The following is a 14,295-nucleotide window of genomic DNA, read 5'->3' as shown; positions in this document are numbered from 1 at the left end:
ATCTAAACTCTCCATACAAGAGGAGAGACACAGATACCTCATCCTATTGGTTCTCCTTGCTGCTGTGCTCACAAGACCTTGGCTTCCTAAGGATCACCGAGAATGTACCCCACAGAGTCCAGGAGAAAGGTCTGGGTAACAGCAAAGAGCACTGACTGGAGCCGAGAGGGCCCAGGGATGCCAGCCAGTCAGGCTCAGCTCTCTGGTCTATTCTAACTCAAGTCGGCTGAACATCCTTTACACTGATAGTTCAGCGGTAAGGTTAGGCATAAACAACATTTAAGTGCTATGTATACTAGACAAATAGTAGGATTCCGTACTACATAAATATTCTTCATATTTCAGACACTTCTCTGCCTTGTTCCTTCTATTTGATTCCTTACTTAGGAAACATTAAAAATTTTAAAAATAGATAAAGAAACAAGCAGACTCTGGGTGTGACTGGTTGTGCTGTCCTGGAGACATCCTGGATAAACTGGTGTTACCATGACAACCCCGGGGAATAGATTCTGAAGCATATAATATTGAACAGGCAACACCTGTGGTCCTTAAGATCTCCTTAAATACTAAGTTAAAGTGAAAGGATTTAGTTTTCACTGGGGGTGGTTCTATTTTTTGAAGTTTTGCTATGTACCCCCAGGCTAGCCTAGAACCCCTAATCTTCCTGCTTCTGCCTCAAAAGTACTGGTGTTTTTTTGAGATACATGCCACCATATTTGGCTTAGGTTTTCCTCTTCTTTAAATGACAGAACCATATAGAGCAGGACTGTATTCATAGTTCCTAATGCAGAAAACAGGGTCTAAGAAAGGTCCTGGGGCACAGGCAAGGGCTCATCATAAGAGATTGTCTACTGAGGTGCAGGGACTTCTGGTGCTTACTGTATGGTGGCTCATAGGAGGCAATTACTGGTTTTGTGGGGAAACTGTATGGACTATTTTCTATCCCTCTGGTTTCCTACCTTTCCCTTTACTTATTTGAGAGATAGCCATAGTTTATAAGAATAGGAGAGTAGAGCAACTTTTCATCCTTGGTGCTAGAGACCTACAGTGGGTCTTGTGCATGCTAAGCAAGAACCTTATGACTAAGCTATGTACCCAAAGCATATGTGTGTGTATGTGTGTGTATATATATAAATAATTTATTTATTTATTGGTTTTTCGAGACAGGGTTTCTCTGTGTAGCCCTAGCTGTCCTGGAACTCACTCTGTAGACCAGGCTGGCTTTGAACTTAGAGATCCGCCTGCCTTTGAATGAAGCTTTGCTTCATTCTCAGAGGAGGGCCACAGAGACCTCTGGGACTGATTCCACTGTTCACGTGAGAACCTCAGGCAGGACTTTACTATGGTGCCCCGGATACCCTCCATACTTCTATCTCCACCCAAAGGTATCTTCCTTGCCCCCACTCCTTTCTGCCTCTGAAGGCAGAACTGTGTCCTCTGAGATCGCCGAGTCTATCACAGGGCTCTTTCACTGTCAGGTTTCAGGGCTGGAATCAATGATGCAGAAGTTAGATATATGAGTCTTTCTGGACCTGAGATCAGATCCTTCCCACTGCAGCCAGAACCTTCATTCTGGACAGGACACTCTTGACTCTCTAACTGATCAAAACTTCCTACTTGATTTGAATTACATCTGTCTTCTGAGGGCCTGTGAAACCTCTACTGGATGCCAGTGACTGTGTCACGATTGTAAGCACTTCTGGTGTCTGAGATTTTTCTCAGCTCAGGAGTGTCTGCATGACAAAGAAGCACTGGCTGGAACCATGCCTGCAAAGAATCAAGAGCCAAGGACAACTAGGGGGTCTGATAGAGGGCCAGAAGGAATTTTAAGATTTCATCCAAGCAAGAAGGGCTGTGGCACACTGGGATACAGAGACCAGGGAAGAGGTGAAAAAGTCAAGAGTCACCTTAGACATTAACCCTGAAGTCCACAGCCCTGAAGCTTGATCCCACTCTTTGGCACCTGACTAGAGAAAGAATGAAGTCTCAACCTAAATGCAGCTGAAACTCTGGTGAGAATGGCTGGAGAGTGTGTGGAGATGACAGTGTTTCAGTCACTTCAGTGGGCATTATGACACTGCAGAATGCCACAAACTGCTCACAGAGAACTAGCTTTTCTACAGCTTGAGAAATTTGTATTTGTTGTGGATTTATATCAATGTGCAAATGTCAGTGTTCTGTGAAGGACAACCAGGTTCCAAATGGGGCAGAGAGGATTTTAGGGCCTAGTAATAAGATAGTAAGTGGCAGGAACTTTCAATTTCCAGCACTGCAGACAGAGTGGGGGTTAGAAGGACTTACGTTCATTTTCCTGCGACATCGAGAGAGGTTGAGGAGGAGAGACACTTTTAGCTCCCGGAAGGTTTTCAAGTCCTCACCAAACCCTTCTCTAGGGAATTTCTTCAGAGCGTACTGGTAGCGCTGGGCAGCCTCCTTTACTTTCCCTTTCTAATGGGTACAAACGAAGAGCACAATGTTGGTTTGCTGAGGCTGAGGAGATCTTGTCCCTAGTTCCTGTCTACTCTTAAAGGTTAAAGTCCCTTGGGCACTGAGAGCAGAAATCTAGTCTTTTTTTTTTATAGGAAACTCACTTGGTAAGAACAGGAAGGTTGAAGGGACATCTAAAATCACAAGCCAGAGAAAAAATCTTGGCAAAAGCACATAACAGTTTCTGTTCTCAAGGGCTGACCTTGCTCACTGGGAAGTTCCTTCTTTTCATGAACAGCTTCTACTTGGGACACATAAACTTCCTGGTCCCAACACTCCAGAGTGATAGCTTCTCCCTAGGTTTTGGCTGATGTGGCTTCTCTTTGATGTTCTACCCTGCTGCCCCACAGAAGAGATAATTCTCTTCCTCAGGAAGCATGCAGGACCTAGAATGGTCGGAGGCTTCTCTAACTTAACGGTAGAAAATAGTGTCAGTTCATGGTATTTGTGGTCAGGCAGGAGGGAAGGTGGCAGGCGAGAAGAGAAGCTTGGAATTTGTGACTCACTTTGTAGACCATTCCCCCAAGATGAAGTAAATCTGACAAGTTCAGGATCCTCTACAGAAACACTGAACCACTTTTACACGTTGCATATGGAAGGCTGTATATAAAGTGCAGAAAGATTCAGGTGGTAGCTCCTGCTTCACCTGCACTCTCCCTCTGTAGAGCTACAGCTCCAGGTCGCATCAGTTATTTACCTTTCTTCATCTTTTAATCAGGAGAAGTGTAGAGTCTTCCCAGGGAAGAATTATGGAAGTGCCTATTTACATCCTTGACCTGGGATAGCAGAAGTTATGTTGTGCCAAGGCTTATATTCTTAAGAATGACATAAAGGTCCATAAGTATGATCCCTACAGTAATAAAGATCTTTGAATTTATGTGATTTTATATGATTAAGTTTGGATCAAGGTTCAAGCTTCCTACAAGCCATGATAATCATGATGTACTCTAAGGATGCCTAGGAACTAGAATTCTGCTTAGGACCTTGCATATTTATAAAACAATGAGCTTTACAGTAATTTTATCATCTTTTAGATCTGTAATATCTCAAGGATGTCTGCTGCTAAAAACTGAGTTGGAGTTATTTACCTTCAGTCTCCTCACCATGAACTGAAACACTCTGAGGAGACTGACATGGAATACCCTAAGAATTTCCTTCTGGCCAAGTGTTTAAGGATACCTATTTCTTAAAGACTCTCATTCAGGGAGTGACTTTAAGCAAATGTATAATAATCACTGTTTATCTTATTAAAAATGCTATTATTACTATGAACTTTGTTTTCCCAGGCTGCCTTCAAACTTGTTCTATAAACAAAGAGGACCTTAAGTTCCTGATATTCTCCTTCTCCTACCTTCAAAGTGCTGGGTTTACAGGAATGTGCTACTATGTATGAAAAATAAGATCAATGAAACTAGAAATACCAAATTACATAAGTTTGCTTTTAATTGCCCTATGAGTTCTTCACTTAGAAGATTCTGAGAAAAAACCTGTTACTGAACTATAAGTGACCAGCTAAAACCAGAAAGTTTTGCTCTCTTACCAGGAAAACAAAAAAACCTCAGGACCCCTAAATTAGGAGTCCAGGACCAGGCAATTAGTTTCTACCTTTGCCTCTATAGAAAAGGATGAAAACTTTCAAGTTTTCAAGATTCTACACGTAAAAAGCAGTTCCTCCCGCCCTCACCTTATAAAACATGTCCCCCTCTTCCATCAGCTTGCTCAACAGGATGATCATGATGTCTGGTTTGGAGGTGGCCATCGCCCATGTGGCTGGACCTGTAGTGTACAGGATGCATGATGGGTAAAGAACTCATACAATGTAAGGTGGTAGGAAGCTGGGTGGAAAAAAATATCCTGGGGAATTTCTGCTGAGAGAACAACTTGTCCACAATAATTACCTCATCTTCTAGACCTGGGAGTATTCAGTGACTCCCACTGCCAAGAAGCTGCATTTGATTTGTTTGTATTCACCTTAAAATAAGAATATCTGAAGTGTCCAAGCTCGTGCCACAGGAGAACAGTAACGCCTGTGTGGTACACATGAGCACATAATGGCTTAGTCTGAAATGATTTTAAATCAGGAAGTTGGAAGAAAGAATTTATACTAAAGGTTACCACAAGACTAGAAAAAGCCAAAAAAGAATAATTTATTTTCTGTCTGAGATGGAACACTCCCACATAGAATCAATTTTGAACTGTGCACTCTGTAGAAGGGAACCCTCTGTAAGTGCTCTAAAGGCTCCTTAGAGCTAAGTACCAAAAGGGACTCCCTGGGATTCACTTGGAACCAGGGGCATAATTTTCATGTCAACAGATATGAAACAAACATTGAGAAGACTACTTCACTCACGAGAGAAAAGAATAGTTAAATTGATTAGTTTACAGATGACTGGATTATTTACCAACTAAACTTTTCAGGGTTAGTTATCAAAAAGTTCAAGTTATTCTCTGCAACAGTCATTAAAAAAATCTTCTTTTAAGGTGAAGTAAATTAAAAGATTAGAGGTGTAGGGAACTCATGCAGGCTAAATCAAAGAGGAGAAGGCAAAGCTGACCAAGCCATCAGACCACGCCTGATGCTGACAGCGGTGAAATATACCTCGTGGGCGACTCGGTAACGTCTGACAACCTTCAAAGAAAGGAGAAAACAAAAAGTTGTAGGAAAGGAAAAAAAAATGGATGAAGGTGAAAAAAAAAGAAAAAAAAAAACAAAAAAAAGAAGGAAAAGCAGCAGTGAGAGGCAGGCAGCAAAAGCCAGCATATCAGCAACCCTGTCTACAGTGTGTGGGTGGGGGAGCAGCTGGGAGAGCAGCGGCAGGGGCTGGAGAGTGAAGCACGGAGAGCAAAGGAAAGCAAAGGCTTATGGTGCTGCAGGGAGCCAGGATGCTCAGAGGGTGGGGCCAGTGCACAGGCAGCGCGAAGATGTGCATAAGCTCAGCGCAGCCTCCTGGCTCAAGCTACAAAGGGCAGGGTGGAGAGTCATGTGACTCTGGATACAGGGTTTCATGACTATGGCTCAGAAGTACTCTCTCTGGGCCAGTAGCCTTTTGTTCACTTGGGCAGTAATTGGACCAGGGCAGAGGGAGAACTAGATACATTCACTCCAAAAAACCCAGGAAAGCCAGACCACTGGCCCCTGGGCACAGATGGTCAATATCATCTCTCTTTCTCTTACCTATTTTGGCTCCTTTCTTCAGTAGAGTTACTACAACAGACGTGTTTCTGCAACCGACTGCCCTATCCAAAGGACGCATTCCACTGTAGTCAACATGCTCAATCATGGCCCCATGATCTACCAGGAACTGGACCTAGGAAAGGAACAAGCAGAACAGTTAACAGGCACAATGGATACAGCTTGCCCCTTTCAAACGGCTTGTCTGAACCAGTATATCTATCTATCTTATCTTATCTTCCTTCCTTCTTTCCTTCCTTCCTTCCTTCCCTCCTCCTCCTCCTTCTTCTTCTCCCCCCCTCTGATTTCAAGTCATAGTGATATTCTTGCTTTTGAATAATGTTTTGTATATTCCTGTCCTCTGAAGAGTCTAAGTTAGAACCATCAAAACAGTACTTCACATCTGATCCTAGATAGCATTCTTGGTGGATAACACCCCTATCCTTTCTCTCCTGAGGCCTGTTTAAAGGTACTTACCACCTCAGCATCGCCGTAGAAAGCTGCCAGGTCCAGTGGGGTACGGCCATTCTTGTCTGCATGGTCTGTAGCAGCTCCATTATCCACCAGAGAGCGTACTACTGAGAGATGGCCCTTCAAGCAAGCCCAGCTAAGGGCTGTTAGCCCTTCTTTGTCCATCAGGGCAATGGAGGCACCTGAAAGAAAGAGTGAGAGTTCTGTTTTAACAGGACTGAGGACACAAAAGTTTGTAGCTGAAAGGAATGCTGATATTTAAGGTATACATACTATTGAAGAATAGCTTTTACTTCTAGATTTTTTTTTTTCATTTTAAGATTGGCCCTGGCTGGCCATGGTGACATATACCAGTAATCCCTAAAATAGGCAGGAGTAAGCAGGAGTTTGAGGGTAGCTTGGGCTACACAGTGAGTTCAAGGCCTGTCTGAGTCACATCTCCATCTGTTGAATGCTGTGGTTATAAGTGTGTGCCAGTTCAGTGGCACTGGGACTGAACCTGGAGCCTTTTGAATCAATTTTTTTTGAATCAATTCGCTATGCTAGGCAAGCACTCAGCCTGCTAAACTGTGCTACCAGCCTCTAAATTATAGATTACTTAAAAAATAAAATTACTTGAGAGTTCCTATTCTACAATATTCTACAAATAATATAAACTTACTTAGTGAAAACTCACTTAAGTGAAAAACAAAACTAAGAAAACCTAAAGAAAATACAGAAGGTTCAAAGACCATGGGTAAGGAAGAACAAACCTCTGTCATCTATGCCTAATGAATGTCTACTGGCATGCAACAAACACAGTAGTCATCTAAGGTTATCAGTGCTGAAGAGGCCCTGCCTCTTCTATTGGACACAGTTTGTGGCTTTGTGCCACGTCTTAAGAACCTAGGTCTGTTCCCTCTGAGTGCTGCTCCCCAACTCTAGCAGAAATGAAGGTAGATATGAAGTCAGACTTGTTTGGCAACTTGTACCATGGAACCAAGAGCTACACTGTACCCTGCAAGCACAATTTTTGATTCTAGCCACCTTTGAGTCTCAGGTTGTGGAGACAAATCTTTCTTGAAAAGATAGAGCTAAAGACACAGCAAGTCTCTTAGGAGAAGCCAGTCTTCCTATTCAACTTTGGATGTTCAGGTCTAGGCACAGTTCTTCAGAAGGCTGGATCCCTTAAAGGAAAGTGCATCTGTATATAGATAATTATATATATTTAAGGTTGGTTTATTAACAGCGAAGGCTAACTGGAATGATGTCATAGTTTCAATCGCCTTTCTACCCACTTCTTGATCCAAATCCAAGACTCCACTAGGTGGTGCTGCAGTGCTACTAGTGATGAGCCTTTTCTCTATGGCAGTCTGTGATGCCACTATTGCATAGGTGGCTGAGTTTAGGGCAATCAGCAGGAGGCTGAAATAATTTACCATGTGCACCTGTAGGGAAAATGCAGTTTCCCACTTACCAATGGTGTGAGTATGTTGGAAAGCACCACAGGGAATTTATTATGATAGCTTAATAGCAATATCCTCATTCTCTAAAGAGGGTCTCATTGCTAGCAAGTGTCTTAACTTCCCTTTACCTCCTTTGAGTTCGAGAAAAAAACATGTTAGCTGTGCAGGCTGACAAACTGATATGCAGCTTTACTTGGTATGTTGGTGCACACCTTTGATCCCAACACTTAGGAGGCAGAGGCAGGTGGATCTGTGTGAGTTTGCAGCCAGCCTGGTCTATAGAGAAGCCAGCCTACATAGTAAGGACTACATAGTAAGACACCATACCACCCCCAACCCTACTCCCACCCCCACCAACAGTAGCAGCAGCAACAGCAAATCAGCCTCTAAAATAGATGGATATTTACTGGGTATACATTAAAAAAAATTGAAGTCTGGAGATTACTGACTTGAAATAAAGAATGTATTGATTTCATAATAATCCCTCAGGCTATAAAGAAAAAGAGAGTGTCAGAGTTAGAACTCCCCAGTGTGTAAGTGGGCAGGCTAGGGGTGGTGAGGTATACCTGTAAACTTTGCTCTCTAGAAGCTAAGACTGAAGGATCACCTCAAGTTTGAGGTCAGCCTGGTCTACATAGTGATAAAACATATGCCCATTCAAATGTACATATAACACACACACACACACACACACACACAGCATGCAAGAGAACACCAGGTATACTTAGGTGATTGAGGCAAGAAACAAATGTGAGTTCAAGGCCAGCCTGGAGTTTTAGTTTAAAAAACTGGAGGAGAGGGGCTGGAGAGACCGCTCAGAGGTTAAAAGCACTGACTGCTCTTCCAGAGGTTCTGAGCTCAATTCCCAGCAACCACATGGTGGCTCACAACCATCTGTAATGGAATCTGGTGCCCTCTTTTGGTGTGTCTGAAGACTACAGTGTACTCATAAATAAAATAAATAAATCTTAAAGAAAAAAAACTGGAGGAGAAAAATAAAAAAGAGTAGGAGCATCTGGCTTTGCATTTTCTTTTTTTTTTCTTTTTATAAAAAAGATTTATTGTATGTGAGTACACTGTAGCTGTCTCCAGACACACCAAAAAAGGGCATCAGATCCCATCACAGATGGTTGTGAGCCACCATGTGTTTGCTGGGATTTGAACTCAGGACCTCTGGAAGAGCAGTCAGTGCTCTTAACCTCTGAGCCATCGCTCCAGCCTGGCTTTGCATTTTCTAGTTAACCCAATTAGTACCATCATTCTTAACGAGCCTGGAGTTAAGTGGATTCTTATAGGCTCTGTTCACCGCCTTTCAGGGCTTACCTTGTGCTAGGAGGAAGTCCACGGTTCCTAGATGGCCTTCAGAAGCAGCCATCATCAGGGGAGTACGACCCTGCTTGTCTGCCATGTTGACATCAGCTCCATGGGTCAGTAAAAGATCAACAATCTGCGAGTGCAGGCAAACAGGCTGGTTATTGTAAGGAGAGCTGCTGAGATGACACATGTATGCACTCTCCTACAGCGTGAACTACTCCTTGCTGCAGAGGTGAGCTTGCCCTATAAGTAGCTTTCTACTGAAGCAACCTACTTAAGACTTTCTGTGCAGTTCTAATGGCATGTGACTTGCTACCTTAACTCCCCTAGAGATAGATGAATGAGACCTCATCTCTGAACATGTGACCAAGACATTAAGTTAGAAAAAAAGACAAGTTCAAGATGTGGTCTAAACCAAATGGAAGTTCCACCCCAAGTAACTACCCACGTCAGTTCCATTTTATTGATCTCTGGAGGCTACAGGTCTGCAGCAGCAATACACATTTACCACTCAATTGGCTACAATAAAGTGCTTCTGTTAACAGCAGTGTCTTTTGTTAAGCACTGTTTGGCTTCTAAGAGCCTTTTTTTCTACTCAAGTACTTCCAATGATCACTATCAGTGTCCTTTCTTTTTCCATCCTAGTGTGTAAATTAATGGTTTCTCTAGAGTCCAAACCTCTGGAAGGATCAAGTAGCTAGAGTTTGCAAAGATCGAGTTTTCTTCCAGCCCTTCGGAAATATCTGTAACTGGTTTGACAGAGTCTGCTGATACGAGAACTCCCAGTCAACTGGCAGATACTGTTGCACAAAGGAGGGTGTTGCTCCATGACAAGAACAAATCAGTCTAGCGCACAATGATGGTTTTGAGTGTTAATTTCTCCTCCAACTCCCTTTTTATTGAGACAGGGCCTCCCTATGCTATCCTGGCTGTCCTGGAATTCACTATGTAGACCAGGCTGGTCTTGAACTCACAGACATCATCCTGCCTCTGTCTCCTGAGTGCTTAGATTAAAGGTGCATACTGCCTCACTGGGAGAGTGCTAATTTCTTACATTCTCAATTAGTGGAACAGCACTAGCAAAGGCCCCTGTCCTCAAGCCTGGTGACTGCTGAGAAACCCAGTGTGGCTTCCTTTCTTTGCAGTACAAGTTTCCACCTGGAACTCATTCTTAACGGAGGGCTGGAAGCTGCATCCTACTTACCTGCCAATGGCCCTGGCGAACAGTGCTGAATAGAGGCACTGCTCCTCTGCGGTTTGGCTGGGCCACTGCTGCCCCTTGCTCCAAAAGCAGACGGCACACATCCAGTTTGCCCCTTCCGGCTGCGGCTGTCAGGGCTAAAGGCAGACAACAAAGACCGAGGATGGCTGGCTCTTCTTGTTTTCTAGCTTTTAATGTTAAACATGGATTAATGTGTTTCTAAATGCTTTGTTTAATGCAAACACAGTAAATTAGTGTGTCTGATTATATAATTATGGATATAATCACTTTACCTTCAAGAACAAGCTGCCTTTTCCAGAAAGGATATTTTTGAAGAAAAATAATAAAGACATTTAAAAGAGCTTACACTATTTGGGGCCAATCATAATAATAAATTCACTGAAAAAATCACTTTGGTCCAATTCATCTGGTTTCATCTTTCCTATACTCAGAGTGTCTCTTCTGCTCTAGGTGTCTCTCTTTCTAAGGTTCTCAGCCTAGTTACAAACCTACCACTCTATGTATGATGGAAGTCTAGAGAAGAGACTCTGTAGAGAAAGTCAGCTGGGGAAAGTTTTGGTCAACCTCTACTCCTGTGCTCTCAAACCTAAAGAACCAAAGGCGGGAACTGTAACCGAAGGCTTTGGATAATTTATTTTCTATTTCTCTTTAAACTAATTAAGATAATAAAAATTTAAAACTAGATTTGCAAGCATAAGAGACAAAACTGTTTAGGGTAAGATGGTCTTAAAGATGAGAAAACAGGTGTGAGAAGACAGCTTTCTTCCACTCTTTGGGGGAGGGGTCTAGGAAGGTGTCACACAGCCCGGACACACACTGTAGCGAATGATGACCCTGATTGCCTGGCCAGGGATTACAGGGATGGTATGCAGTGCCACCCCAGACTTTCTTTTTCTAACAGTTATAACATAAAGGATACACAGGAGGAAGAAACTAATTATTTTTTCTATACTATTGTCCATTATTTATGACCTTTGGTGTAGTCAACATTCTAGATGTGCATTTCATTTTCTGTATTGACTGTAAAATAGGAAGAATAGTTTGGAGATAAAAAGTCCATCTTGTAACAGACAGACATTTATTTAACCACGACATTTAAAATGCATAGGTTTATTACATAGGGAGGTAAGGTCTCCCTATGTACCCCAGGTTGGGTTTGAACTCACCGTTCCTTTTTAACTCCCCAATGCTGGGATTACAGGTGTATGCTACCATATCTAGCTGAAATGTGTTGTTTTAATTAAAAATAAATACATTCTGTGTGTATGGTGTCTGTATATGTACAGATGTGTCCTCATGTAATGTGTACGTTGTCAGAGGTTGATACCAAGTGTCTTCCTTAGTTATTCTCTGCTGTGGTTTGAATAAGATGATGTCTATAGGCTTATATATTTGAATGCTTAGTTATCAAGGAGTAGAGCTCTTTGACATTAGAAGGATTAGGTGTGGCCTTGTTGGAAGTAGTGTGTCACTGGAGTAGGCTCAGAGGTTTCAAAAGCCCATGACAAGCTCAATCTCTTTCTGTTTGTGGTCAGGGTGTAGCTCTTGGCTGCTGTTCTGTCTTCATCTTGCCACCAGACTCCCTGGTGAGTTAACAGGCTTGCCCTCTGAAACTGTAAGCAAACCTCCCATTACATGTCTTCTTTTGTAAGACTCGCCATGGACATGGTGTGTCCACAGAACAGTGACTGAGACACACTCTCCATCTGATTCTATTCTTTTTTTTTTTTTTTTAAGATTTATTTATTATATGTAAGTACACTGTAGCTGTCTTCAGACACTCCAGAAGAGGGCGCCAGATCTCGTTGCGGATGGTTGTGAGCCACCATGTGGTTGCTGGGATTTGAACTCTGGACCTTCGGAAGAGCAGTCGGGTGCTCTTACCCACTGAGCCATCTCACCAGCCCCTCTATTCTTTTCTTTTCTCTTCTTTTCTTTTCCTTCCCAAGAAAGGGTCTCTCACTGAACTTAGAGCTATCCTGGAGGCCAGCAAGCTCCTAAATTTCACCTGTCTCTGCTTCCCTAGTGCTGGGATTACAGATGTATGCCATTGTGTTCAATTTTTTTTTAAAAATGTGGGTGGTATAGATCTGAACACAGGTCCTACGTTTGTGGGTCAGAACTTTACCAAGCTACCTCCTTAGCCCTTATGTTTTACAGCCTGGACAAAGGGTAGGAAAATAGAAAATTATTAGAAAATAGTAGGAGTTATATTTTGTTAAAAAAACAAAAAACAAAAAACAAATTGGGACTAGGTGTTTCCCCATCTCCCAAATTGACTTGGAAAACTGAGATAGCAGGGTGACAGAAGGCCCTTCCTTCATCACAGTCATATACTCTAATGACAAATCAAACACTATTAGGCAGATGTGCATATGTTAGTTTTCAAATGTTGGACTCTAATCAAAGAAGCTAGTGAAATTCAAATCAAGTGGTCACTTATAGTTTTTTCACTTAAGTGAAAAATTGTAGAATTTTAAACATTTACATCAATTATTTGGTGTATATATAAACAAATGTGGACCAAGGACAACTTGCAGGGTTCAGTTCTCTACATGCATCCCAGAGACAGAACTCAGGTTATCAGGCTAATCACCAAGTGCCCTATCACTGAGCCATCTGCATTTGCCTTTGGGTTTAGCTTAATTTATCTATAACTGGAGCCATATGTAAAAATAAAACTCCTTACACACACACACACACACACACACACACTGATTTCAAATAATGTTTTCCTGCCCTAAGGGTAAAATGGGTTCATAAGGGAAAATGTGGCAATTTTTGAAGATGTATTCAATTTTATTTAGAAATTCTTGTCATTAGTTTTTCTGCTTAATTTGTCATAGGAGGACAGTGTTGTCCTTTCTGCAGTGAATATATATGTATGCACTGAATGAAGTGGAAGTGTGTGTGTGTGTATACACACATATATACATATTTTCTCTCTCTCTCTCTCTCTCTCTCTCTCTCTCTCTCTCTCTCTCCCTCCCCCCACCCCCAGGTTTTTGAGATAGAGTCTCTCTTCATATCCCTGGCTGTCCTGGAACTCATTCTGTAGACCAGGTTGGTCTCAGACTCTTAGAGGTCCACTTGCCTCTGTCTCCCCAGTGAACCACCTCGTCTGGCTTCCAAGACGAGTGCATATGTTTAACAGTTTAAAAGATTGTTAGACTTGCACAGGCATTTGAATACAAAAGTAGCTAAGAACTTAAGACATGCTCTGTGCCTCAAATAAACCACTTGGAAAATTTCTAACTCCCATATTTTGTTTAAAGTACTAGGTTATAGGGTTGTGGCAAACTTCCAACTATGTACAGGCCAAGAACAGTCTTTTTCTTAAAACAAAGCAAAACTGATAGCACTTTGAAGAGAACAGACTAGTCCTTTAGAACCAAGCCTTTCACTAGTGATGCCAGCTCACAGAACGCATTATTCACAGACAGTGCTTGCCTGGAAAGTGGCACTGTCTACTCTAACAATTATATTACTCTGGTTGGCCTCTTTCACTCTATTGAGTAATGCACTTTTAATATTCCACTTGGCGTTGCTCTGTTGTATAATCTCTGTTGTTTACGTTATGATGTCATCTGGCAGTAGCCTTCAGATGACAGCTAGACATGGTCATGGACACAGCTGGCCAATCTCATCTCAGAACAATGCGACTATGTAGAATGCAGTCTGCACTGTTCAGGATCAAGACCAAGGAGTTGCTTTGGCTGGGATAAGTCTTATCAAAAAGTGCTAGGAGTTCTTGAAAGAAAGGAATTAAGGTAAAGCCATGTCCATAAACCATAACAGGAGAGAAGGAAAGGGGAAGGAAGAGGAGGAAAGGAGAAGGGGAGAAAATAAATCACTTCCCAAGAGACCTGAAACAGAACTTGTTTCCCTAGTTGGTCAGCACCTCACAAAAATTGTTTGTGGGGTGTGTGTGTGTGTGTGTGTGTGTGAGAGAGAGAGAGAGAGAATGAGTGTGTGTGTGTGACTGTGTATGTGAATGTGTGTGTGTGTGTGAGAGAGAGAGAGAATGAGTGTGTGTGTGAGAGTGAGTGTGACTGTGTGTGTGAGAGAGAGAGAGAGAATGAGTGTGTGTGAGAGTGAGTGTGACTGTGTGTGTGAGAGAGAATGAGTGTGTGTGTGACTGTGTATGTGAATGTGTGTGTGAGAGAGAGAGAGAGAGAGAGAGA

The 14,295-nt window shown here is 42.4% G+C and overlaps 1 protein-coding gene across 7 annotated transcripts in view; it reads right to left on the bottom strand.

The window, feature by feature from the left end:
- The window catches only part of Tanc2 (tetratricopeptide repeat, ankyrin repeat and coiled-coil containing 2), a 316,075-nt gene that overhangs the window by 9,928 nt on the left and 291,852 nt on the right, over positions 1 to 14,295 (bottom strand). For 5 of the 7 annotated variants that reach the window (XM_029484218.1, XM_029484220.1, XM_029484221.1 and 2 more), the window contains 7 exons: positions 10,094 to 10,227; positions 8,899 to 9,022; positions 6,137 to 6,312; positions 5,663 to 5,795; positions 5,087 to 5,116; positions 4,172 to 4,263; positions 2,302 to 2,448 (listed from right to left, as the gene is read on the bottom strand). In XM_029484218.1, coding sequence (XP_029340078.1) covers positions 2,302 to 2,448; positions 4,172 to 4,263; positions 5,087 to 5,116; positions 5,663 to 5,795; positions 6,137 to 6,312; positions 8,899 to 9,022; positions 10,094 to 10,227 — 836 coding nt within the window. The remainder of the gene's footprint in view (positions 1 to 2,301; positions 2,449 to 4,171; positions 4,264 to 5,086; positions 5,117 to 5,662; positions 5,796 to 6,136; positions 6,313 to 8,898; positions 9,023 to 10,093; positions 10,228 to 14,295) is intronic. The other 2 variants (XM_029484219.1, XM_029484223.1) reach the window with 1 other exon arrangement.

This window comes from Mus caroli, chromosome 11, assembly GCF_900094665.2.
Source record: "Mus caroli chromosome 11, CAROLI_EIJ_v1.1, whole genome shotgun sequence".
Taxonomy (NCBI): domain Eukaryota; kingdom Metazoa; phylum Chordata; class Mammalia; order Rodentia; family Muridae; genus Mus; species Mus caroli.
Note: the sequence above shows the minus strand (reverse complement) of the source record. Positions and strands in the feature narration are given on the sequence as shown.